General features: G+C 48.1%; 4 protein-coding genes across 5 annotated transcripts; 3 read left to right on the plus strand and 1 right to left on the minus strand.

Annotated features, from left to right (window-relative positions):
• The first annotated feature begins 3,031 nt into the window (after window positions 1-3,031).
• LOC104581410 (cleavage stimulating factor 64) lies at window positions 3,032-3,730 on the plus strand. Its single transcript, XM_010228911.1, has one exon. The coding sequence runs from the start codon at window positions 3,032-3,034 to the stop codon at window positions 3,728-3,730; it is 699 nt and encodes a 232-aa protein (XP_010227213.1).
• Window positions 3,731-9,657: 5,927 nt separating this feature from the next.
• LOC100846166 (auxin-responsive protein SAUR36) lies at window positions 9,658-10,506 on the plus strand. Its single transcript, XM_003580184.4, has one exon. The coding sequence runs from the start codon at window positions 9,833-9,835 to the stop codon at window positions 10,364-10,366; it is 534 nt and encodes a 177-aa protein (XP_003580232.1). The 5' UTR covers window positions 9,658-9,832; the 3' UTR covers window positions 10,367-10,506.
• A 4,430-nt stretch (window positions 10,507-14,936) lies between these two features.
• Window positions 14,937-17,698, plus strand: LOC100835301 (cysteine-rich repeat secretory protein 15). Of its 2 annotated transcripts, XM_010241880.3 has the most exons (3): window positions 14,943-15,944; window positions 17,131-17,232; window positions 17,434-17,698. In XM_010241880.3, exons 1-3 carry the CDS (start codon window positions 15,203-15,205, stop codon window positions 17,436-17,438), a joined length of 849 nt encoding a protein of 282 aa, XP_010240182.1. In that variant the 5' UTR covers window positions 14,943-15,202; the 3' UTR covers window positions 17,439-17,698. The 2 variants fall into 2 exon arrangements, with proteins under 2 accessions (XP_024312056.1, XP_010240182.1); XM_024456288.1 differs by having other exon boundaries at window positions 14,937-15,944; window positions 17,131-17,698.
• A 35-nt stretch (window positions 17,699-17,733) lies between these two features.
• Window positions 17,734-22,253, minus strand: LOC100821265 (vacuolar-processing enzyme beta-isozyme 1). Its single transcript, XM_003580188.4, has 9 exons — window positions 21,514-22,253; window positions 20,780-20,944; window positions 20,456-20,612; window positions 20,289-20,374; window positions 20,008-20,207; window positions 19,290-19,338; window positions 19,019-19,225; window positions 18,237-18,443; window positions 17,734-18,101 (listed from the first exon to the last, which is right to left on the minus strand). Exons 1-9 carry the CDS (start codon window positions 22,042-22,044, stop codon window positions 17,919-17,921), a joined length of 1,785 nt encoding a protein of 594 aa, XP_003580236.2. The 5' UTR covers window positions 22,045-22,253; the 3' UTR covers window positions 17,734-17,918.
• Window positions 22,254-24,700: the final 2,447 nt, after the last annotated feature.

Genomic DNA, 24,700 nt, shown 5'->3' on the forward strand with positions numbered 1-24,700 from the left:
ACAGATGACCGAATCTCGGTGTTATTTGACGTCGCCTCCGTGGACTTCAATGAGCTGAGTCAATGTGGTACCAAGCCATCCTGCGATGCGGAGCCGACGGAAAGCACAGAGCCGAGTCGATTCGACCTGCCGTCCGATGCAATGCGCATCCACGCGGCATCAATCTAGCTGGGGTCGCGGGCCGCGCGCTGCACCCATCGCCCATGCAATTTTTTTCCTTTTGACGCACGCATTTCTGCTGCATGCGCGCAGCCTTCGTACTTGCAAATGACATGACACATGGTATATATCATCATTAATCGCTGTTCCAGCATTCGTTTGCGACCTTTTTCATCCCGGACAAATGCAGGTGATAGACAAAGAAACGCACGCAGCATTACCAGCCGGGCCCGCGCCCGGTCCACTTGCAAGCAAAAATCGTGCAAAAGGATTTTCCTTTCCTTTCCCTGATCAATTGCTCTTCCTGGCGCCGCCGCAGCCACAAGGCCACAACAACGCAGCGCAACGCAAGGCAAGCCTGATACGTCCCCGGCGTAAATCGCACGGGTTTTGCACTCTCTCCTTTTTTGAGCTGAAAGTTTTGCACTTATGCTGAAGGCTAGCTGCATGCGACCCTGCAACTGGGTTAAACAGCGTATTCGTTTCGTTTGTGTGCACGGCTCACTAAACTTCAATCGCGAAAAAATGCCGTCCTGTGTTACGCACGTCACGTCCCTGTCCCTCCAACGTTGGGTTAAGTTAACCGGCGGTAAAGCCCAACCCAACTTAGTAAACAATCGCCTGTTGTTTGGTCGGCCCATGTCGGCCCGGCACACAAATCATTGGGTCCAACTGCCTTTTACTGCCGACGTCGCAGGTAGGTGTGGCGTCACCCAACAGCCAATGGGAGTGTCTTGCGGGCTCGCCAATACACCGCGGGCCCCGCAACGCACCCGCGCGTACACCATCATGGCTCCGCAAGTGTAGCATCTGTATGCCACAGCCGACATCAAAATACCAACTGACGAGGCATCGGTTTTGTATGTTCTTGGCGGTGGCGTACTAGCGTAAGCGTCGCGTCCTACTTCATGAAGTTAGTGGTTTTCGCAATTTTTTTTTGGTGTTTTTAGATCTTTTTCTTGTCAATTCATCAACGGAAAAGCAATTTCACGGCTTGCCTCGTAAGGGGTATGTCCCCGGTCACGATGCGTTCAACGATTTTAAGTTCCCATTGTTTGAGGTGGGCGACTCAAGCGGCTTTTTAAAACCTATAAGGTTAGCGCATGGTGTTCCGCAATTCCATTACTGGTTACATGGAGAAACGTCAAGATACGGAAGATGGATCTAGAGATGTTGATTTCGGAAGACCATGATGGAGCTTTTAATTCTATAGTGGATTTTCGTTTCTTATGTTCGTTTAGCTTGTTTCGATCTATTGTAATTTTTTTTATGAATCAATAAAGTCAAACGGTTCTCAAAAAACAAAAAACAAAAACTGAGGACAGCTACCATACGGTACATAGCAGCAGTCAAGCATAAATCATTCCAGGTGAAAAATTGTATGAGTAAACGGGCGAGATGTGCAAGGTCCTGCCAGTTGCCGGGAAAATAACTTTGCGGATTTCTTGCTTCATATACATTGACGCCCGTCAAAATGAATTGAGAAAAAAATGTATATTTTTCGTCCACCATTTGTTGAAAAGTACGTAAATGATATTTTTACATTTTTTTCGTATATTTTTAACTGTTAAAATCGGACACCAATGGTTTCTCATGCAATCCAAAGCGGTATAAGTGCCAACATGTCACGTTTTGGCCCCGAAACAGCTTTGTCAGCCATTTTTGTTTTTAGTTATCAAATCAATTTGTTTTTGCAAAAAAATCCGAGTAAACGTGGCAATTTCGAGACCAAAATCATGACACGTGAGCGCTAATATTACTCTATATTGGAAAAAGGACTATTATTGTCTGGTTTTGACAATTGAGGAACAAAAGTATACAAAACTAATTCGAGGGACCATTTGCGTACTTTTTGATAAGTTGGGAGACGAAATATATACTTTAATTTTCTCGTGAATAGAAGAAAATTGAGCTGCACTCTAGAGACAAGGATCTACGGAGTAATATTCCTCCCATCTTCTACACCGGAGTGCCTGCCGGCCGGACATAGGGGATGTTCGGCGTCATAGGGTTTTTTTCGAATTATCTGTAATTTTATTCAGATTCAACATCCATTACGGACCCGTAATGATTAGGATACAGTTCGATTTGCTGTTATGTACGGAGTACTTATTTTCCACTTTGGGCTTTGGGGCCATCTCGGCCCACTAAGAGCCGGCCCAGTGCAAAAATATTCGGGCCATATTAATTTCGCTTCCGCGTGAGCCTGTACTACATCATCTGGCCCAGTTTGCTAGTAGGGTGCATCCGTGTACTCCTGAATCCGAATACGTATTGTTTGTAAAAAAAAGAAAAGAATCCGAATACATATAGAAAACGCACTTACCGGTCTGGCCGACTCAGGGAATTTACGCCGTTATGGGATAACATCAGTCTTCTCTTAGCGATGCCACAAATGATAAAATTTTATGTGAAAGAGAAAGAAACGAAGAAAAGACACAAACCTTCTCTTAATTAAGAGATGATCTCTTCGTAAGAATGATAACGTAAAGATAAGACAAATTTACCATTGTATTAGATTTCACATCTTCTTAGCATTGATTTAGTTAATTTTATTCATCTAAACATTAATTTTAAGATAAAACATTAAGAGATAACCCACTCTACAACATGTTTTATTGTCTTTTCTAATTAACATGAAATGGCTAAGATAAGACAATCTTATCTACCATTGAACATGCTCTTACACGTATTTGGACACCGACTCCGGTTCGTGAACGGAGATCGCGTCCATCTATAAACTGACGATTCATCCGCGCACCAAGGCATCCACCCCTGATTCACCATCTAGTCTCGATTGCGCGGATCCCTCTTGCACCCAACCCTCTTTCTCGATCGCACCCCAACATCCCGCCCGCCGCCCAGCTGAGCCATGGACGCCATCACCGTGGCCTCAGCCAACTGCCGCTGCAGCCGCGTCGTCTACGTGGGCAACATCGCCTTCCACGCCGCCGAGAAGGATGTCCTGGACGCCTGCGAGCTCATCGGCCCCGTCCTCTCCTTCCGCCTCGCCGCCGACGGGGCCACGGGGAAGCGCAAGGGCTACGCTTTCGTCGAGTACGCCGACGACGCCACGGCGCAGAGCGCGTGCCGCAACCTCCACGGCCACCTCCTGCGCGGCCGCGAGCTGCGGGTCGGCCTCGCCGCCAGGGCCGGCGCGCGCAAGCATCGCCGGGCGGGCGACGACCACGAGCCCGTCGGCCTGGAGGACGCCATCCACGCCGCGTCCCTCGTCGTCTCCGGCTCCGGGCGCCCCCCCGCCGCCTCCGTCACGCGCTTCCTGGCGGCCGCGTCCAGGCACCAGCTGCGGGAGGCGGCGGCCGCGTTCGAGAGCCAGGGCCCCGAGGCGTGCGAGGTTCTCAAGGAGCAGATCCCCGGGCTTGCCGCGGCGATGGAGCAGGTCCGGCATCTTCTCGACATGGCGGCCGCGGATGATGCCGCTGAGGAGGCAAGGAAGAAGCGGCGCGCGGATTCCGGCGTCCCGGCGGCTGCCGAAGGGGCCGATCACCGCGTGAAGCTCAGGAAGGTGGAAGATGGTGCTGCCGTTCCCGCTGGAGTTTCCTGCTTCTGACTTCTGATCGCAAACCAGCCCGTGCATGCTTGATCACGAGGAGTAGTGTAGTCCGTAGTCGACTATTTCTTTGTTCTTTGTTATCCTTACCGATTCTTGATTTGGTAGATCAGAGAAACAGAACAGTTGTACTACCATGCAGCAAGCCCACGATGTGCAAGTTTTCATTAAAAAAAAATTAGCATTTGTATTCATAAATTTGAGCATCTAATAAAAGTGAACATTTTTCATGAACTTGTACAGTACTCAGGGACAATGCTCAGGTCTTCGATCGACCGGCTAAGAGAAAACGAGCGCTAATTGGACCTCAACGTGAACCGAGACGTGATGTAGTCGGCGTGTGTTTATTATCGAAACTTAATTATCCTACACTGGCCCGGACTTTCTGGTTCTTGGCCGGACCCTTGCTAACCTCGGTGGACTCTATTTCGGCCTAGGCTGTTAATTGACCATATCGGGCCAAAGGTATCGGCGCCTTGTTCTTGTGGAGGCCCAAGAAAAGCCATGACGTACGACTCTGAATTGTTCCTCTAAAACGGGAAAGCTATTTTTGACATGTTATTAATACAGGGAGATGCGACATGCTCAAGATTGTCCCTAGATTTGCTGAATTTTCTTTGACATCTCAAAATAATTAACTTAATTTGTTCAACACTTTATAATTTTCCATGCATCACTAAATATATATGTGGCGAAGGGCTTTGTAGCATAATGGAATCAGAAGGTTTCATGAGACACGGAGGTGCACTTTCATGTCTATTCAGGAAAAAAAAACAGCTTCTTATGCACCGAAATTTGCGAAAGTTCCATGTGATTTAGACGGAGAGATTTTATGGTAGCCCTATACTGCTAAGGGGTGGAAAAATAATATATAAATCTCCACCGTTGATTTAACTTAATAGTATATTATTTTCGTTTTTACGTGAATAGCAATTCTAATGGGCCGAAGCCCATTTACTCTCATTGTCTAGCTCGGTACGAGTGCACGAGATTTGACGTGAAAATCTTCGTCTCTTCGATCTCTCCATCAGCCATGAGACCAGCGGCGAGGTTCTGGCGGCGGCTCCCCGTAATCCCCCCCCCCCTCCTTGATTTCCCCGAATCAAATATCACGACCTGACAGAGAAAAGAGGAGGCAGCCATTAGAGGTCACATGAAACTCGGGGGTTGATCTGAGGTGAGAGAGAGAGGGAGCTGGGGGATGGCAAAAATCGGACGATAATAGCGAGGCGAGGCCGTGGATGGTGTTAGCTCGGGAATTTGCACACCGGAAAACGAGATGAAAGACGATTCTTCTCCTGCTGTCATGTGCTAGCTCCTGTCCACAGGACTTGTAGAAGACGATGTCTACGTCAAGGATAGTCGTGGGCTGTGCGGGTCGTGCAGGGCTAAAACGTGGGCTTAATTAGATGCTCTGTTTAGCCCAATAGTATCATATACTGCTCTATTTAATCCAGAGGTATACTAGTATCTGCACCGTTAGATCTTGAACAATAAATGGCCCATATTCATTTGGGGGTACCGGAGAACTGCTCTTTAGAGGGGATCTGAACTTCCTTTAAGACTCCATCTGACGAGTGATGAATCTGATAAGACTAGGATGCTATGGCCGGAATTACCTCTTGTTCGTGCCCTGCAAGTTGGCCTGTTCACTGTTGGTTGTCGCCTTCTTGGGCGGGCTGCAATTTTCCGGTATTCACACACAAACTAATGGGATTTGAATATCGGATCACACATGCAAAGTCACCACATCGGTTCCATCCATGGTTGCACACGCACGCCCATGGTCAACTGTACGGGCCGGCAGAATGCGATGGGATTTCTCTATCCGTTTGACGAGTATTCCGGCAATGGGTGGCGCGCAGACGGCCCTTGCGTTATCGACTTATCGTGAACCTGTTCATGTTGACAAGCTCGCCTACGTCGAGGACGCTGTATAACTGGTGAAAACTCGCATTTGTCTGACAAGTGACAAAACGTAGTTGGCTCCAATTCGATCAACACAGATGCGGGTTATATTTGTTGATCCATGCCATGGTGTGTGAACGATAGCAGTACTGTATGCATCGAAGGATCAAATCAACACCATAATTCAGTTCTGATCAACTGATGAACTGGCCGAATTGCGAAGGGATTTCAGAAGGTTTGTTTTTCGTAGCGGCTTGCTGCAAGCATCCTCTCGCTGTGACATGTTTTCCCCGAGTTAATCTACACTTCTACAGTGATTCGTTCGAAGGAAAAGAAAACGAGCATCATTCCCAGCAAGCAGGAGCTGACCTACCAAAGCGACGTGTTCGTTGACTGAGCGGAATCCAATTAATTAAGCATCTTTTTTGCCATGGATGGAGAACCGAGAACCGTACGGTTCCGTGCAACAACCACATGCAGATTAGTTTAGGATTTAGGTTGATTCATCTTCTGCGTACGGCGACGAACACGACGTACTCCGTGGTTCTTTTTTGTGCCGTAGCTAGGTAACCGGCTACTTTTGTGGCTGCATATCTGGATCATGGCTGGTTTGGCTGCTTCTGGGGCAACACATGATCGACTAATCCAATAGAATACTCTTCCTTTTCACCCAAAGTTGACGTATTTCGTTTGGTTAACACAATCTTTTGACCAAGAATTATTTCATTAATATGTAAATTATATGATACAAACCCGACCGTGATGGACAGCAAGAACTTTTAAAAACGAATTCATGGATATAAATTTCATGTATGAAAAAACACATAACAAAAAAGGCGAGGAGGAAGCGGTGGCATCCCGTCGTCGGATACTCCAGCCGTTGTTCATGTCCGACGACGATATGAGCCAGCATGTGCGTGTCCCATGTTATGAGACGGAGGAAATACTAGTTCGCATGTTCCGGACAGAGCTAACAGCATTGCATTGGTACTGCTCTTAGCTCTTACTTGTTACTCCAGTACAACCTGATGCTTGATTAGTCTTTGCGCCGGCTAATGACTGTTCGCAGACAGAAGCTGCAATACTACCACTAATCTCAATCCATTGTCAACTTAAACAACGACTGCACGACCTCCGCAGAAAAGACAGAAGCCGGACAATTCCGCATCGCGCAGCCGGGTTGCCGAGTCTTCCCTACCGGGTACCTTCGCCCTGTCTGCACTTTGGTGCGCCCCGCCACGTTTTCCTACTGCAAACAAAGGTGTTTATGTCCAGGTGTCCTGCTCGACCACGCTCTCGCAGGCCCGCCCAGGTGCCTGGCCTGTTGTAGTAGTACTCCCACTTGACATCCTAGGAATTTTCTAAACATTATCCCAAGTACACTGCCCACGAGCAAGCAGCTAGGTGCCAGACACGAAAACGCGCTTGTCGACTTGTCGCCCCCAAGCCCAAAGGAGTGTCCGTTCGACACGGCAGTCCTCGTTCTCCACCCAGCCTCCATCCGAGCCAGGACGCCCTTGTGTGACTAGACTACGAGCGGAGTGGTGCAACGTACATGCCCTGCCTCGGTTGTTACCTCCCGTAGTCTCCCGTTCGCTCACCCTGTCCCTTTCTATCGACCTCTCCCGGGCTCAAAGCACGCCCTGTTGTGTGCAGTGCTCCTGGGAATCTGGATATCGGATTCCGGTGGTCCTCCGTAAACATCTTTCTTGAACGTTCAGCATATGCAACTTGTGTTGGTGGCGACGCGGGCATAAGACGAGCAGGACCCCAGGGCGTTCTCAGAGGGCTCGGAAAATGCTTCAAATGATAAGAACGGGCTACCCAATGATTTTTATTTTCGGAGCTCGGTTATGTCAGAATCTTCTGTGCACCGAACAGAAACATCATAATCCGCCGTATATCTGTGGATCATCTTCTGCCGGATCCAACATGAAAGCCAGCGTATGGAGGCGTGTCAGTTCGTCTCGGCAATACATTCGGACAGGGCGTTCGGCGTGTATGTTCAGTAGTAGCCATTTTGTCGCCTAACCTCTCTACAATTCTGGAAAGTAACCAGACGTGTGCCTCAGATAGCGGAGGCAATCCATCGACAAATGGTGGATCAGGTGCTCAGAAGCACTGCGCGCACGGAGCACCAGCTGAAAGGGCGGAGACGTCAGCATCAGTACATGATTCACGCCATTAACAAAACACTACTCCGCCCTTCGCTGAACTCGACATGGTTCAGCGGAGCAGAGGCCTTTGGTGGAGGCCCTCCGCTGAACTCGAACGGACTTCGACGAAACTGAGGTGCTCACTCCACAGGAATTGGACAAGATCCACTACTTGCGTTTGCTGTCAACACCGTGCCCAGTTTTTAAATCTCAAACACACAGGATGTTTTTTTCTGCTTTGTTTTGATGAAGCAGTACAGCTGCACAAACAGGCACACGGGATGTTGGATACGTTTCTGGCAATACTTCAGATTTGGTGTGAGCTTGAGATATATAACTTGGTGGTTTCTACCGACCAAATTTCCGACGAAGAATACTACCTGTCGGGTTTGCAGCTCCTGCTGCTTCACCGTAAGTTCCGGGGCTGACCACACCAGTGCCAGCGTAGTGTGTCAGATAAGGTGTTCGAATTTTTGCATGGTGCCGAAAAAACGCACATGATTTGCAGTCGAATTGATCCAAATAGCAAGTGTAGGAGACTAGCTGTTCAGTTTCAGACCCGTATTTCCACGAAGAATTTTCATGAATAGATGACGCTTTCCGTTATATGACCCAAAAGGTACACGTTTTAAATCACCTTGACGAACAATCTCGTTATGTCGACAGTCGTGGCTAGTCGAGGTCCTTTTTGGCGATTCCCACAAAAGATACAGGGTGTGGCTGTGACATAAACGCATGATTTTTAAGTAAAATGCTTAAATGTCTGTTGATAGTATCAGAGCCGTCTGTTTTAGTATGGGATGACATCCTTACTCTTTCCTCATCTTCGTCCGTTCCAAATCTTAAAACATAAACAAAATCCAACGGCTGAGCAATCGATTGATCCCTAACTAAAAGTCGTCGACTTAGTCATAGCAAAACTGAAAAATATTTCCCAAAGAGGCAAATGCTTTGCATCACGCCAAGTTAGTTATCAGAAAAACAGAGTGCCATGTACACAAAATGCATGACACCATCGATCGACCTGGCTAACAACATGCACCGCACACAAGCCTTTGCGGAGAAGACGGGTGTCGAGATTGTGTGTAGGTGTTATCATTATCACACGTCACTTCTCGAGCGGGCGACTCAGACTTCACCGTGGACAACCATCAATGAAGCTGTCACTGCAAAGCCGCACAAGGCTTGTTGCCGTATTTCCATTGTTACTGTGGAAGACCACCACCCTCACAGAACGCTTGAGAGCAAGGCCCGTCCTTGCCGTGGTAGCCATCGGTGGTAACAGTGGAGATGGGCATCTAGAGATTGGCGACACTAGTCTCACATGTAAGAGCGTGTACAATGGGGTAACAGCAAGTTTTTCTTAACAGTGCCAATATGATGATTGCTGATGAGAAAAGAGAGAAATGAAAAAAAACCCGAACATGGTTAAAAGATCTCTTCAGAAAAAGGATGAAACATTTTTCTTCATATTTATTTGTTTTGTTTTATTTATTTAAATAGTTGCAATATATGACAATCAACCCCATTCTATTTCGTAGATGTGGCAGAAAGAAGACAGAGCGGCCTAGCTGGATGGGTGCTGTGACGTCTCTGTTTCCATAGCTGAAGAAATCGTGGACCTCGCCCGTTATCGAACACAAACGCCGCCTCACCACCCAAACCCGGTAAATCCTATACAAATCTTCGCTCGAATCTTTCCAGTGGGCCAAAAGGCCAAAGCCAAACAAAACCAAGAACCTTACTTCCAAAAAGATATTAAAAAAGCTTTTTCCCCAACAACAAAAGGAAAAACGACGAGTGGCGCGGAGACACCACCAAATTTCCTAAACTCTGGCCTCAAAACCGCGCACAGTTCACTCGGGGGGCGTGGCCTATAAAACAGTCCACCAATCCCACTGCTTTCTCTGACCCGCGTCTCGTCCTTCCGTTCCGGCCCCGAGCTCCTCACATAAAACCAGGAGTAGAACCCGTCCAGGCAAGGGGGAGAAAGGAAGAGGCCAACGACCTTCCGCGATTCCTCGAGGTCGGTCTTGCGATGCCAAGGACGAGGAGGTCGCACGGCGGGTTCCGGCTCGGCCGGAAGCTGCTGAGCGCCTGGCGGTGGGCACTCTGCGGCCGGCGCAGGCGTAGCCGCCGGGGAGGCTACCTCCGCCTCCAGACGTCGCCGCGCCCGAGCGGCGCCGCCTGCGAGGAGGACAACCGGGTCGACGACAAGAAGCCCTCGCCGGTGCTACGTTGGGGGCAGTCGCTGGTGCGGCTGCTGAGCCTTGGGCGCAGGGACGGCGGGCGGCGGACGCTCGACGGCGGTGGCGGGGGCGGCGAGGCGGCGAAGACCCCCAAGGGGCAGGTGGCGGTGTACGTGGGCGGCGGCGGGCCCGGGGAGCCGCTGAGGTACGTGGTGCCGGTGGTATACTTCAACCACCCCATGTTCGGGGAGCTGCTGAGGGAGGCGGAGGAGGCGTTCGGCTTCCAGCACCCCGGCGGCATCACCATCCCCTGCGCCGCCGCCAAGTTCGAGCGCGCCGCCGCCGTTGCCGCCGCGGGGAAGAAAGGGTTCGGCAGGTGGTAGCTAGCATCGATCGATCCGTACTAGCCATAGGAGACCCGGCCCTGAACTGCCTCCGCCGTTTTGGGGAGACGGATGGTGTACATACCTGTTTTCATCAGAAAGGGGCTAATTTTTTTGGTCTATCAGTTCTTCCCATTTAATCCGTGGATGCGTTTCTTTCTTATTGAAACTTTAGTGATGCGTTTCTTCATCCATCTATGGGATTGTAGATTACTACATCTGCGAAACTCTAATTGTTCGCCTTTTTTTCCCGTTTACCAATCCAATTCTGACCTCGATTGTACGGGACGAGCGAATTGGGCCGAGGGATTTCGTGTTTCTTTGGACAGGAATCGGGCTGAAGCACTACGCTCATCACCGTAAAATACACTCTTTGGAAATCGTCGCAGATGGAGACCGCGTGATACGAGTATACGTTTCGTAATGGAGTAATACGACTTTGCTCCCCCCTGCAGTGGACTTTGGGGCATCTCGTTTGATTTGTTAGGAAATTTCCCACGAGCAGCATCGCCATTCAGTTCATGCCTATCTGGTCTGACTTGGTATGATTGGGAACCGTGCCGCTAGGACTACCTCGGGAGGTGGGAACTGGGAATGGTACGACGACTGTACGAACCGTACACTCCTCGTCGCGCACCCGTCCTCGTCCGTACCTCCATGGCGTATGATGAATTGATGATTCGGCAGTTGGAGCATGCTGCCTTCGCCCATGCCCACTTCCGCACGTAAGTACTGCACCCCGGCCGTTTGCCCCGTATGCGTGATCGCAACTCAAAGCAGCGATAAACACCTCGTCACTGTGTTCCGCTCGCGCCGCGACCTGCATGGCTGCCGCCGCACGCCGCCAGATCTTCGCGAGCCACCGACGACATGAGAGACTCCCCGTGTGTTTGCCCATTGATCTTTTCACGGCGGAATTCCACCGCGATAATGATGGATTGGCGCATGCCGCATTGCCGCTGTCCGTCTTACGGGGATGGCTTTTCAACTTGCGCTCCTTGCCCTCTGTATGTCCGTGCAGATGAATTCTGCAAAGGAATTAATGGACGTGATCAGTTTCAGACTTTCAGTCACCGTCCGTCCCGGCGGGGCGGCGTGGGGAGATGCACTTGCGCCACTACGCTACGCAACAGGAGATGATTGAGCGAGCCGGGGAGGGATGCCCGAAATCGTCCGGCTTTCGGCAAAAGCCGTGTGACGAGCGTTCCTGGACCGGTCACATCCTTTCCTTTTCATTTCTCCCGGCTTTATCTGTTCACGATGCTTCTCTGCCTGGGGCCGTGGGGCCCAAGAGCAGCGATCCTGAACAAGGGTATATTTAGCGTTCCCACCGCCGAGTCAGTTTTCTTCAGAAAATTTAAAACTGAAACACCGTGACCATGAATCCTGGACAAAAACATATCGATCCGAGAGCTTTGGTTCGTTCTCTGTTCCGTTCTCCTTTGGAGAACTCACCCCTTCCTAACGGAACAGATAAACTAAGCCTGCTATAGGGCATCGAGGATCCGTAAGTGCCGATATGTTAGGAACCAGCTATCATCATGCATGGCAGCTACTGTACATAAGCTCGAGATCCTCGTTACTATTTATGCAGAAGTACGCCAGTACGCAGCTGTATGCATGTACTCCGTATTTGCTATTTCTTGTGTCTGAACTGTCCTACATGATGTCACTGGTCCAAAATTGTATCTTTCTACATTCGGTAGATCAAGAGGACAACAACAAACGTATGGCGCAAGGGCGTGCATATACAGCATTACAGCATAAGTATGAACTGTTGGCGTTTACTTCTACGCGGATCAAGTCAAAAAACATGCCATTTTAGTATGGCAATGAAAGCGTGCTCTGTTTAGGTTGTGTGACCAGGCTAGCTAGGCTCCTGAATGCTCCTGGATGCAGCTCGGCGGATAGTCAAAGGAAAATTATCAAATTAAAGACTAAGCATAGCTCGCTTAGACCGAAACATAGTCATACATCAGATCATCACAGTATATTCAATGCACGTTTCAGCGGTTTCAGTCTAATTAAGCACGATTCAGTCTGATGTCATGTGTAGGGACGGACGACCGGATCAAGTATATATAACCGCCCCTTTCAGCGTTTCAATGCAACTTGAACTCTCGAAGTGCACAAGCAAGAAATGCTTCGTCACTTTTACTATGAGGTAGGAATATCCAGGTAATATCACATACCATTGCTGGAAAACGACAAAAGCTCGCAACTAGGCGGATCGACAGCTCGATTTCTACCCATTGTCTTCAGCCGGAATAGAACAAGGTCCCTGTCCGTTAAGAAAGTGGTACGTGAATGTTCCATCAGAAAAAGGAACCAGTACAACTAGTACTCAAGTTGAGTTTGGGCAGGGTGAGGAGGAACCTGGTACTGCTGCTTCGTCTGAGGTGCTTCTGTAGACAAAAAGTTGGATTGCAGCTTAGCATCTCGGTGTAAAATGTCACATTTGTAATAAGATGGGACTAATGTATCAGTCTTGTAACTATCTAAAAATTTCACAATGTTTGTGGCTAAACTTGTCTTAAAAGTGGGCTCACAAGACAGAAAAAGTAGCAAGTGATATGACTCAATGTGTATTCTAACTATTAAATAGTAATATGTTTTGCCTTATGGGCTGCCCACAAGTTTATGAGTTGTCCTTAAACTTTTGTGCTCGTGGACAACCTCCACAATGTATAAAGCTATCCTTAAGGCTCACATTTTTGCTTATGGATAACTTTTCTAGCACATTGTGGGTGCCCTAAATCCTAATCTCCTGTCGGGCCAGAGAAAACTGTCTGACTTTATTGCAATATTTCACATCTGATCTGAAAACAATAGATCATGCGAGGTGCTTATAGTAATTGGTAAACCAATTATTTTCGAGCAACCGTAGTAAAACTAATCAAAAGGGTCCCAAACTGCATTGTGGTAGCGAGAAGTACGAGACTTTACATGTCAGGTCGATCTTCGAAATGCTTATATACTCGTCAAATCAGCGGAGCTTAATTTTTTCCGTTGCAGAAAGGAGTGTAAAACTTTAAAAGTAAACAAGGCTCGGTCTGCGTTGCACTTGCATCTGATGGAGCACTATTATAGGTATGAGCTTCTTCTTAGCTGTGTGCATCAGTCGATGTAAAGACCGGTGGTTATCCTCCTCTCCGTAAGAAAAAATTATGAGCGTGTTCTTCTTTTTACATTGAACCGAAGCGGAAGAAAGATGGGGTCAGAACTCACAGAGGCATCCATATGAAATCTGATTCCTGAACACTTAAAGCTACTGGGCCATGTCCGAGAAAACTACATTCATGGGCTGGGCCCCTGCTCTGTCTGTTCGAGATGGCCTTTGAAAGGCCTAAAGAGCAACAACCCCAGTGGAGAAATCCATGACAACGCTCAGATTGCCAGGCGTAGGCGCCTAGCCCACGTGAGCACATCCAGGCTCGTCCAGAGCCTTTTTGTTTTTGAGCGGGACCAAACGTTTGGGCGTAAATGAAATCTCTGTCTTTAGGCCCAAAGAGCCCACTCATTGCGAAATGGCCGTGTCCACTTCCAACAGCAACGCGACAGTTCAGGCAGGATAACTTTTTTATCTGGACGAACTAGACAGGAGCTCACCGTTCGCAAGACGAAGTGGCCCAATTCATAAATCGATTTATGGAGATTGATACAGGCAGGATACTTTCCATCATCGTTCAAAAAATCAACGTACGTCTGAAGTCCGAGCGTAAAAAATTCTGAGGACAGACGTGCCAACTAACAACACGGCCAGGTGGTGGCTCGCTCGGTACTCCTGAAACCGATCATTGGACCGACCAAAAATAAGCATGTCCGGACCGATTGACGTCGAAAGAGGATACCGGTCGACGCAGCATCACCGGGTTGCATCTGCAGCTGCACCTGGTCGGTCGGCACGCGAGGACGGCAGCGTCACTGTGCGTCAGTATGGCGCCCGCGGAAGAGCCCCGAAACGAGGCCAGAATTCGCGTGTCCGCGGTGTGTTTGGGGGCGTTCGCGGCACGTTAGGTGGACCGCCCGGCCGGGGCCCTACGAACGTTCAGGAACCAAGTGATGCGCTCAAAAGGCGGGCACGGTCGTTGTCCACCCTGGCCGGCCGGCGTCGGCCCAGGCGCCCAGCCGTTGCGCGCTTGCCTGAATCCTCGTCGGTGCAACGCCAGAGCTTTTATTACGCGCTGCTCTTTACCTCGAGAAATCCGGCTTTCCCCGGCCGAGAGAACGGGACACAAGTCCGTATATCGCCGGCCGGTCTAGAAGAGTGAGAAGCCAGGACACAAGTCACCAAAATCGCAATCACCTTAAACCATTCCGCGAGTGCACTAGTCGAAACGGCATCAAAATGATCGCACCATGCCGCTCCCGTACAGCCATATCATCTTATCCCCCAGGCCAGCTGGTAAAGCAGAACGGAAATGAACGTTCCCGGTCGATCGATCATGTGTCTTGTCTAATCATGCCCGAATCCTCCTGAAGAAGAAACAGGAGCTTAGTTATCCAAGGGATCAGACCAGAATCGCTTGCCTTGGACCCATCATTAGAAGGCCCAACAGTGACGAGGAGTCAAGCAGAGGCACCGTCCAGCGAGCCGGGTCGACGTAAAGATTAACCACAAATCCTCGATCGCAAGCTTAACCAAAAGCTGGCATTTAATCCGTGTCCCTCCCTGCCATTTACTCCCCGGACAGAGAGACTCGGAAAAGCATTCGCCACAAGCGCGCGTGGGCGCAGCAGCCATCGAATCGAAAAACCACCCTTCGCACAAACAGCTGGTAGCGCGCAAGAACTCTGCCTTCAATTCCGGTCACAAACACAAACACGCGCGCGCGCATGTGCACTTGGGTCTCGCTAGCCATGCATCAGCGCAACCAACTAGTCACCGTCCTGCTGCTCGGCGCGATGGCTCTCACGGAGGCCGGCACCGGCACGTTCATCTACGCCGGGTGCTCGCCGTCCAAGTACGAGCCAGACAGCGCCTTCGAGGGCAGCCTCAAGTCGCTCCTCACCTCCATCACCAACGCGGCCCCCAACGGCCTATACAACAGCTTCACGGCCGGGAACAACGGCACCACCACGGGCGCCGCGGCGTACGGCCTGTACCAGTGCCGCGGCGACCTGGGCAACGGCGACTGCGCGGCGTGCGTGCGCGACGCGCTGGCGCAGCTCGGCCAGGTGTGCCCGGCAGCCTACGCGGCGTCGCTGCAGCTGGAAGGCTGCTACGCGCGCTACGACAGCAGCGATTTCATCGGCCAGCCGGACACGGCCATGGTGTACCGCAAGTGCAGCACCAGCACGAGCACCGACGGGGAGTTCCTCAGGAGCCGGGACGCCGTGCTGGGCGCGCTGCAGGTGGCCGGCGCCAACGGGTACAGGGCCAGCAGCGAGGGCAGCGTCCAGGGCGTCTCCCAGTGCCTGGGAGACCTCGCCGCGGCTGACTGCGCCGCGTGCCTGGCGCAGGCCGTGGGGCAGCTCAAGGGCGGCTCCTGCGGCACGGCGCTGGCCGCCGACGTGCACCTGGCGCAGTGCTACGTCAGGTACTGGGCCAGCGGCTACTACTTCCGCTCGTCACAAGGTAACACCAATTTCCGGCCTCGATCGATCTCTTGCGTTCGAGACAGCGGAAAATCTCCGAAATAAGTCTGCGCAGGTAGTAGCATCGCTTGCCGATTTGCGAATCCGGGGGTGACAGTGCCAGTAGGATCGTTGCACTGCAAGGATTGATTCCGATCGGTAAACTTCCGAAAGTTGATAAAAGCGATTAGGCAGAACGATATGCAGAATATGTTCCCCCGACAGCCTTTTTCTCCTTACTTATGGCCTTATGGGCATGGATGAAGTGACCAACTGACCACACATACACACAGTAGTAATGTTCAGTTGTCCGTACGCGTAACTTTCAAATTAGACGAGGCAGCCGTGCTCAGATTAGCACAGGAGAAAGGGAAAAGAGCGCAAACACTCGATCAGGCAGCAGCCGCGCTATTAGAGAAAGATGACCAGGAGCACCAAATTTTCGCCTAGCGCCACTATGGGCAAGCGATACAGACATAGTACAGTTGTTCGCTTGGTCAGCCAAATCAGCCGCTCAAGCTCCAAGGACACGATTCAGTTGTATTCATGCAATAAAGCAGAGTAGTATTCTTGCGTGCGAAACGTAGTTTGATTGGGCTCAATTAGGCGGGACAGCGGTACTAGCGTAGAAAAAACAGACGATCTGAAGTGACAGTAGCAAAGCAAACTTTTTTTTTTTCAACCTGGATCTCTCCCATTTCCATTACTTTGCATAACGGAAATACAAATGAAGCCAAGTAAAAGAGCGAGGGAAATAGTAGCAAATCAAACTATTCTCTCTGATCCGAAAAAAGACTAAATAATTGTCATAGATTCGTATTTCCGGCATGGTCGCATACATACATGGTCCACTGTCTTTCTGAAGCTGCATATACCGATCTAAAGTAATAAAGCATTCGATCTTTCTGATCCCCCATGATGGCCACTTAACAGCATGCTTATCTCTAAGCGTATCGTCCGTAGGGCTGCGGCCGCGCGGCGGCCGGCCGCTATAGGCGCGCACATTGTGGGATTACAGTTGGACGGACCTTAGTTTGCCGGCGCGCGGCAGCCATCGAACCACTCCCGTGATGAATATATTCCCCGATTCCCGATAAACAAAACGAAAAGGAGGCACTCCGCAAGTGCGCATCTAGCTTTGTTCTATATCTCTATTCAGCTATCTAATCTTGTTTTTGGATGGGAAGATTATTCGGGAGATGACGTCGGCCGGACCGTGGCGATACTAGTAGGCATCTTGGCAGGACTAGCCCTCATCGTGGTGTTCATCTCCTTCCTCAGGAAATCATGTAAGCCCCTCACTTGGAGACAGTCTTTGGAGAACATACTCTTTTTTCTTGTTTTCCTTTCGCAGAGGCATCTGACTGACTTTGTTCTCGTATGGAGAATCTGTTTATTCAGTATTTAACAGTAACAGGTGAGAATAGGTACAGGTCCAGAGCCTGAACAGAGGCACTAACCTGATGAAAACTGGTAAATTATCATTGCAGGTTAGGTAGGCCCCTGGAAGGACCTTCAACTCTCGCATACCGTACTGAGACGAAACAACTTGTAGAAGACAGATCTCCACTAGCATGGTCCACAGGAGCTTCATAAAGCTTTAATCGCATCGTCTTACCAATAGATATGTAAACGATCTTTTTACAGAGGAGATATGTAAAAGTGATCTTTGGTAGTAGGACTCTAGGAGGATCACAACCTTACTATGGGTCATCAATTTTGGTCCACTAATAATGCCACCTATTCGTTATCAAATCAGAGGGCATTGTCCTGCAACAACATCCACATACTTGGTCTTAATCATTGCCTTTTCATTGATTGCAATTGAAACGTGATTTATACAGGCACGACCATAAACTATCAATTAACCCAACGCAAAAGAGGCACATCGTTGGGTGACTTCTTGTATCCATGGTATGTATATACACAAGTGAGGTCTGGAAGCCTCTGGGGCATTTGCTACTGCAGAGGATGATCAAGCGCTGTGCCCTTGAGCCACTGAGCTCCACCTCGCCAAGTCGTAGCTGCCGCACGCGCTGGTGCTTGCCTCCATCATTTTATCTTCAGAGACGCCATTGTTGCATATGTTTGCAAACGCCCTCATGTGTTTCATGCCATACTGAGTAAGTGATCCACACTGGGATTCGAAGATTCGTACCTGGCGATGACCATCAAAACAGAGTAAATGCAACAGGAAACAGAAAGAACACAGATGCGCAGGTCCTGCATACGTGCGACAGCAGAACGTTCGTGAGTTACATATGCAATTTCAAAAACAAATTATTGCACTCACCATCCTCTTCAAACAATCCCAATTGTCAACTAATGGTTGGCCAGGGCTTCTAGCAGCCTCAAGCACTGAAGGCCCATTTGCGAATCCAAAAACAAGCTTCCCAATGAAATCAATGCTGCTGTCGAGATGCTTCCTGTGTGCCATGGTTTCTTTGATCTCCATGAGAGCCCTCAGCTTCTCTTCAGATCCGACATTCAACTGCTCATACTGAAACAAGGAAGATAAACATTGGTACTTAATAGATATCTTGGCAAAACAAAAAGGAGCTAAAAAAAAATTGATGCACAAAATTTGGTCTGTTGCCAGAGAACTTGAGCTTAAGCTGATGGTTAGAATATGAGCTCAAACCCTCTCACTAACAGCAATGGCTTCTGTTTCAGAGTACTGTTGGCTGTTGCGACATCTTCTCCACACCATGAACCAACATTAGCATTTAGAAGCTTGAGGTCAATCCTCCTATATTCTCTAAGATGTCCATAATACCACATTATGAGGCTTCTACTAAACCCCACAAAATACTCCATATAGTTGTTACTCTATTGGTCAATGTGAAATTATGTTCGAACAATTTTTACTTAGGTAACCTTTGTAAACATTTGGGAAACTTAAAGCAAAATCATATTTTTTTTCGTTGCGTGCTGAATTTCGTGATAATACTTCTAGTATTATATTTCGTGACGTTATATTTGCAGACCTCTTGTAACACTTTTCAAAAGTACACATCATTTTTTTTAATGAAGAGAGCAAGCTAATTGAGACTGAAGAAAAAAACTGGAGTGTACCCTCTTCCACATGAAAAGAATATCAGCATCTCTTTGATTGACTGCTGCACTCGGGCCAGGCCAAATCAGCCTGTTCGCGACGTTGGCATTTGCAGGATTGAAACCTTGGTAAAGGAAAAGCTTCTCCTCCTTGAATGTCTTGTCACCATACTCCATGACATGAGAACCCCTATCAGACTTATTTGAGTTTGAGGTTCTATTTTTAACCTGCACAAGAAAGCAGTCACTAGATGCCACTAACCAATACGAAGAAAGTGTACTTGAGACTTACCACCTCGTACTGATCCTTGATGGTTTCCTTCTTTAGATCATGAGCATCACTGTAAAGTAGGATCAAAACAGCAAACATATTTGTTACAAATAACTGCTGCAACAGCTTTGCTCTACGAGCTGATACTTCCCAACCTATTCGCTTATGTGTTGTATCTACACATCTTTGTTACTACCATTTACGGGTGCAGTGTGACTTGAGAATTAAACTATGTGCTAATTATTTTGCTAATGATTATACTAACACTCATTCATGTTGTGACTTCCAATGTGACAATACCTTTTCAAACAAATACAAAAGCATGTTTTATACAGGGTGATGAAGAAAGAATTCTTATGAATAAGGTCTGAAAATCAGGTCGCAGATAAAAATTTCCGTTGTGGCTGTGTGCATCATTTGATGCAAAGGCCGGGGGTTACGACCTCCTTTTCGAACAAAAAAAGATAAAAATTTCCGTACATATTCAAGAGTGTGCAAGATAACAGCGGTAACAATGACGAAAACAGTTTCAAAATGAGCAATAGTTCAAAGATAACCATACCACATATAGATAATGTAATAAAGCAAGTACATCATATTGCATAGCGAATTATAACTCAAATATATATGCCCTATAGACGTATATTTGAAAAACGTAAACAAAGATGAAGGTCCTATCTTACAAGACGTCACAAAATGAATCAGGTGCTGAGCATAATAGATTCTATATGATGCTAACCTGTCTTCCATCCAGGAAACACTGTAGAGATCGCCTAAACATGTAATGTATTCAGGCGGAGGTGGTGGTTCCATCTCAGGGCAGTATGCACCCCAGCTATTTTCGACAGCGTTTGCTGCTGTTGTGACATAAATATTAAGATCTTCTGGCATTAAACCCTCGAAGATACTGCCACTTTCACATGCTTCGACATATATAACCTGCAAATTGTAATTTTGATTGTGGTCTAAGAGTGTGCCATTTCAGATTTAAAAACATTTTTTTGGGGTGGGGGGTAATACCATTTTCGAGTAGCTGTTGGAAGCATGTTTTTCTCGTAACACCTTAATGAAGTCACCAGCATAAAGATATGGCATGTTGGGCATACCTACAAACTTGCTAATGTCATCTGTGTTCCACACACACAAAAAAAATATCTAAACAACAACACTTATGTTGAGGTATGCACCAAGAATACCAGGACCCCCATGGTCCGAGTAGAAGATGAAAATATGGTCATTTGGTTTGCTGTCTATCACCTTGCCACTCCCTCCAGTAACCGCAGTTTTGTTGCCCAAGAGGACCGCAAAGAAGTTTTCAGTAGTGACCTGGTCACGTGTGTAGTCCTGTAATGTATGTTAAATTTGATCAGTCTTGGCAGTATCAAACAGCATTAAATCTATCACTCCATCTGATTAGAAAGTACAGTCCTACTTTAAGGTGTAAAATTATATTAATTACTCGTTCAATCTTGTTTGAAATTATAATTAAAGAGACTACATCCAGGTAATACCTTCGGAACACCAGCATAAACATCTTTGCCTTTAGGATGGTTGATGATGACTCCAGGTCTCGGGTTGAGAACGTTTTTGGCGATATCGTCATACATAAACACCACAATATTCTCCTCCTTCAGTCCTCCCCGCTTCAGAATCTGATATGCGTGGCACACGTCTGCCTGCCGTGCATCAAGAACACCACATTCGTTGAGTAAGCACTCACAGTCTAGTAATCGTGTTTTGATCAAGCACACGCTATCAAACTTTCATGTAATTCGCGGCATTAGATCATTAGAACAAATCATCCCTAATAGCCCTCATCTAAATGTATTGCACTAAATTCTGCACTTGGACAGAAGAGAATTAATAAAAGATCCCTCTATCGAAAAATGTACTTCGACAGAGACGCATTTCATGAATATCCACTCATTTTTAATGTTAAGTACAATCCGAGCAATTTTGAACGCATGGCTACAGACGATTTCAAAATTGAAAGCAAAGCTAGCTCGATAAGGAACCGACAATTTTGGAGCAAAGATTAGTTTAGATCCTGCCCGATTTCGAAGTAGGAGTATCAAGACTCCAAGCACCTCGAATCAGAATGCCCCAATAGAGGAAAGCTGAATAAGCGTACACATGGTATGGAAAGGGGAAATTGACCAAAACTCTTAATTTTCAGTACGCAATCTTCCTACACCCTAACAGTTCTACTCCCGGTCCACGGGCCGAGGCTGCTGAGGATTCTCACCTGGTGCCGGTAGTTCCCGTAGCCGGAGGAGCCCGCGACGAGCACGGCCCACTTCGTCACCCCTTCGTCCGCCGCGGCCGGCGCAGGAGCAGGAGCACACCCCTTCTCCGTCGGCATCCGAAGCAACGGATCCCACTTCCCCTCGGCCCCATCCGCAGCGGCCGCGGCCACCGCCAGGAGCGAGAGGAACCCACAAACCCACCACGCAGCCATCGCCGCCCGAGAGAGCATGTGCGTGTGCGACAGGAGAGAGAGAGAGAGAGGAGAGAGAGAGCAGAGAGCAAGTTGTGAGGCGTGGGTGCTGGGAACTGTGGGCTGCGCTTTAAGTAGCCGCAGCGGCGTGCTCCACGCGGACACGTGGTGCGCGAGGCGTGCGGTGCGGGTCGTCGTCGCCTTGCGACTTCGCGGAGACGGAGGCAGTTCAGTTCTCTCGCGCGGCCGCGCAGGCGCAGCTCCAGCTCCTCCGGATGAATTCCGGAATCGGGCTTGCTGTGGATCAGATTCACAAGTAATGTTCCAAAATGCACGCATAATTGTAGTGATCTCCACAGGATTATACGGAGTAGCACTAATCCAGCACAATGTCGCACTCAGCACCGCACCGGAGAAGGGTGGCTAGCGTCATGAACTAGAATTAGCCGGCGGTGGCTCCGTGGTTTGCGCAGCCTCACTTCCTTATGCCCGACGGGAGGGGAAAGGCGAGGAACTGACGCCTTCTGTGCGGGGAAAAAGAGATAAGAGGCTCCAAAAATTGTGGCAGCTGATCTCCTCTTCCCCCACGCTATAATTTGTCTCGTCTCGAGCAAACTGACGTTTCCATGGTGCTTTTGCAGAGGAGATAACCACCGGGGCTTGACAGTTGAGGTGGTGGAAGCAGGAAAGGCAAACGTGATCAACACACTCATGAGTCATGAAACGGACCGAATTCTCAGGAAAATAAATGGAATGTGAGATGACTTTAGAGGAATAGCGCATACCGGCATACGCTAATCCACTTCAGGACTGCAGCTGCAAACGTGAAAGTTTCAGCTTGTCCCGAACTCCGGATCCTTCTTCACCGGCAACAGTTAAGTGGATATATACTCGCGGCGAAACACTTTGATAACTTATTCCCATGGCCCTGGTTTAACTTGCCCCCACCAAGGCGCCAATCTACGCATCTCGCATCAGCCAGGGACGGCGGAGCCAGGAATTTATCACGCCCCGGGCCAATAAAGTTCGGACTTTTTTTTTCCAGATAATTAATAACAATTTGAACACAATATTAAACGGTTCAAATATTAACATAAGAGCTCTTGTGCCTTAAATATTAAATGAACATTTACACATCTCTACCAATGCATTGCATCAGTGTGGTATCCAATAGTGGTTTCATTTTTTTTAGATCGATACTTCCATCTCTTTTTTAGGAAACAAGCACAGACGCAAACACTCACAAACACACACGTACACTCACCATACCCTATGAGCGGAGATCATCTTCAGATTGACGAAGTCTCAGGTACGTCACTTTCATTGAAAGCACAACGTCGGTCAAATTCTAAAATAAATTCAGGAAATACGAGCGCCCATGCCAAATCTGGAATTTAAACCTGGATGGGCTGGTTCTATCACAAGAAACCAACCACGCAATACTTCCATCTTAACCTTGTTGTCTGTGGGATTTTGATCTATTTGTGGCTACATAAATAACTACTCCTTCCGTTACATAATTTTTGTCTCAAATTTGCCAAAAATGGATGTACCTATTTATGGCACGGCGGCGTGACGGCGGGCTGTACGGCGGCCGGCGACACGAGGTCTGGCGTTGAACTACAACGTCTTCCTTTTTATTCTTACTTTAGACGCAGTCTCTCTCTGTTTTTCTTCGGTCTCATGGCCTGGGCCTGAGAGATCTGACTGGGCTGAGGTGGGCTGCGTCCCAGGCCAAGGCCGAAACTTACCTTATAGCCTGAACAATTTCTCCACAACCCAGGCCGTGGCCCGTTTGGCCTTGGGCCTGGCTCTGCCTGCTTGCACTTGCTAACATCTGAACATTTAATGAGCCGTTCGTTTCATCTCACTGGCTCATCCTGACGAGGATCAACATGGATTTGTAAGATTTAAACTCCTTCCCATCCTCCTCAATCCCCGCAAAACCGAACGGGCCCTAAGGGGCGACTTGACGCCCTTGCATAGAGTTGACATTTGTGTGCTTACCTCCAAATGCGTGTGCTATCGATGTGACGTGGCGGTCAGGCTACACGGACTTTCCGAAAGACATATAATGTCATACTAGTTGCCTAAGTCGTCCATCTCAAATGATAAAAAACTAGTAAAACAATCGGAACGCTATGACTTAGCACAAACAAAATTGGTTGTCAAATAATTTTCTTTTCACAATTCGACCGAAAGATGTCATGCCTGAAAAAAAAAGTAAACACAAATTTAATGGGCCAATAATAGCCGTAGTACAATAATTTTTTTCTTTTCTTTTTTGAGAATATAGTACTCCCTCCGTCCAAAAAATGATGTCTCAATTTGACTAAATTTGAATGCATCTATACACTAAGTCATGTCTAGATACATTCAAATTTTGACGAACATGAGACATCCGGAAGCTGAGCGGCTAATGGGCTAATGTCTACTAGTATAAAAGATCTTTGCAGAAACATGTTTCTACTCCCTCTGTCCTTTTTTTGCTAGGCGTGAAACTTGCTAGCTCGGGTACCAAGGTAGTGTGCTGCTCTTGTGTTGATTGGGGGCGGATGCATGCTAGCTGGCGCGTTGATAGGCTGCTCTAAGTCGGCAGGACAAATACGTCTGGTATTACCGGACTGCATGCAAAAATATATGTGCCTACTAAAGACGGACGGAGGGAGTACATCTTTTCAGCAAACATATTAATTCAATAAATGGAGTATATGAAAGATTGAATAATATGATGCAAAAACTAACAAAGACGCTTGATAAACCAAAATTTACGTTAAGATTCTTCAAAGTCGAAATCGCTAGATTTGTACCTTGACGTATGTGTTGATGAAATCTTAGAAGACTCTGAGTCAAGCAAACTGAATTAAATTCATAGGTTTTAGGTAGTTGCATGGGTCACCTCGAACGGTAAGAAACTAAAATCGTTGAACACTCCGTGATCAAGTTCATACAACACCTCTCTAGAGAAATGTTATTTTTCTTTGCACAGTTCGCT

The sequence above is a fragment of the Brachypodium distachyon genome, chromosome 5 (assembly GCF_000005505.3).
Source record: "Brachypodium distachyon strain Bd21 chromosome 5, Brachypodium_distachyon_v3.0, whole genome shotgun sequence".
NCBI lineage: Eukaryota > Viridiplantae > Streptophyta > Magnoliopsida > Poales > Poaceae > Brachypodium > Brachypodium distachyon.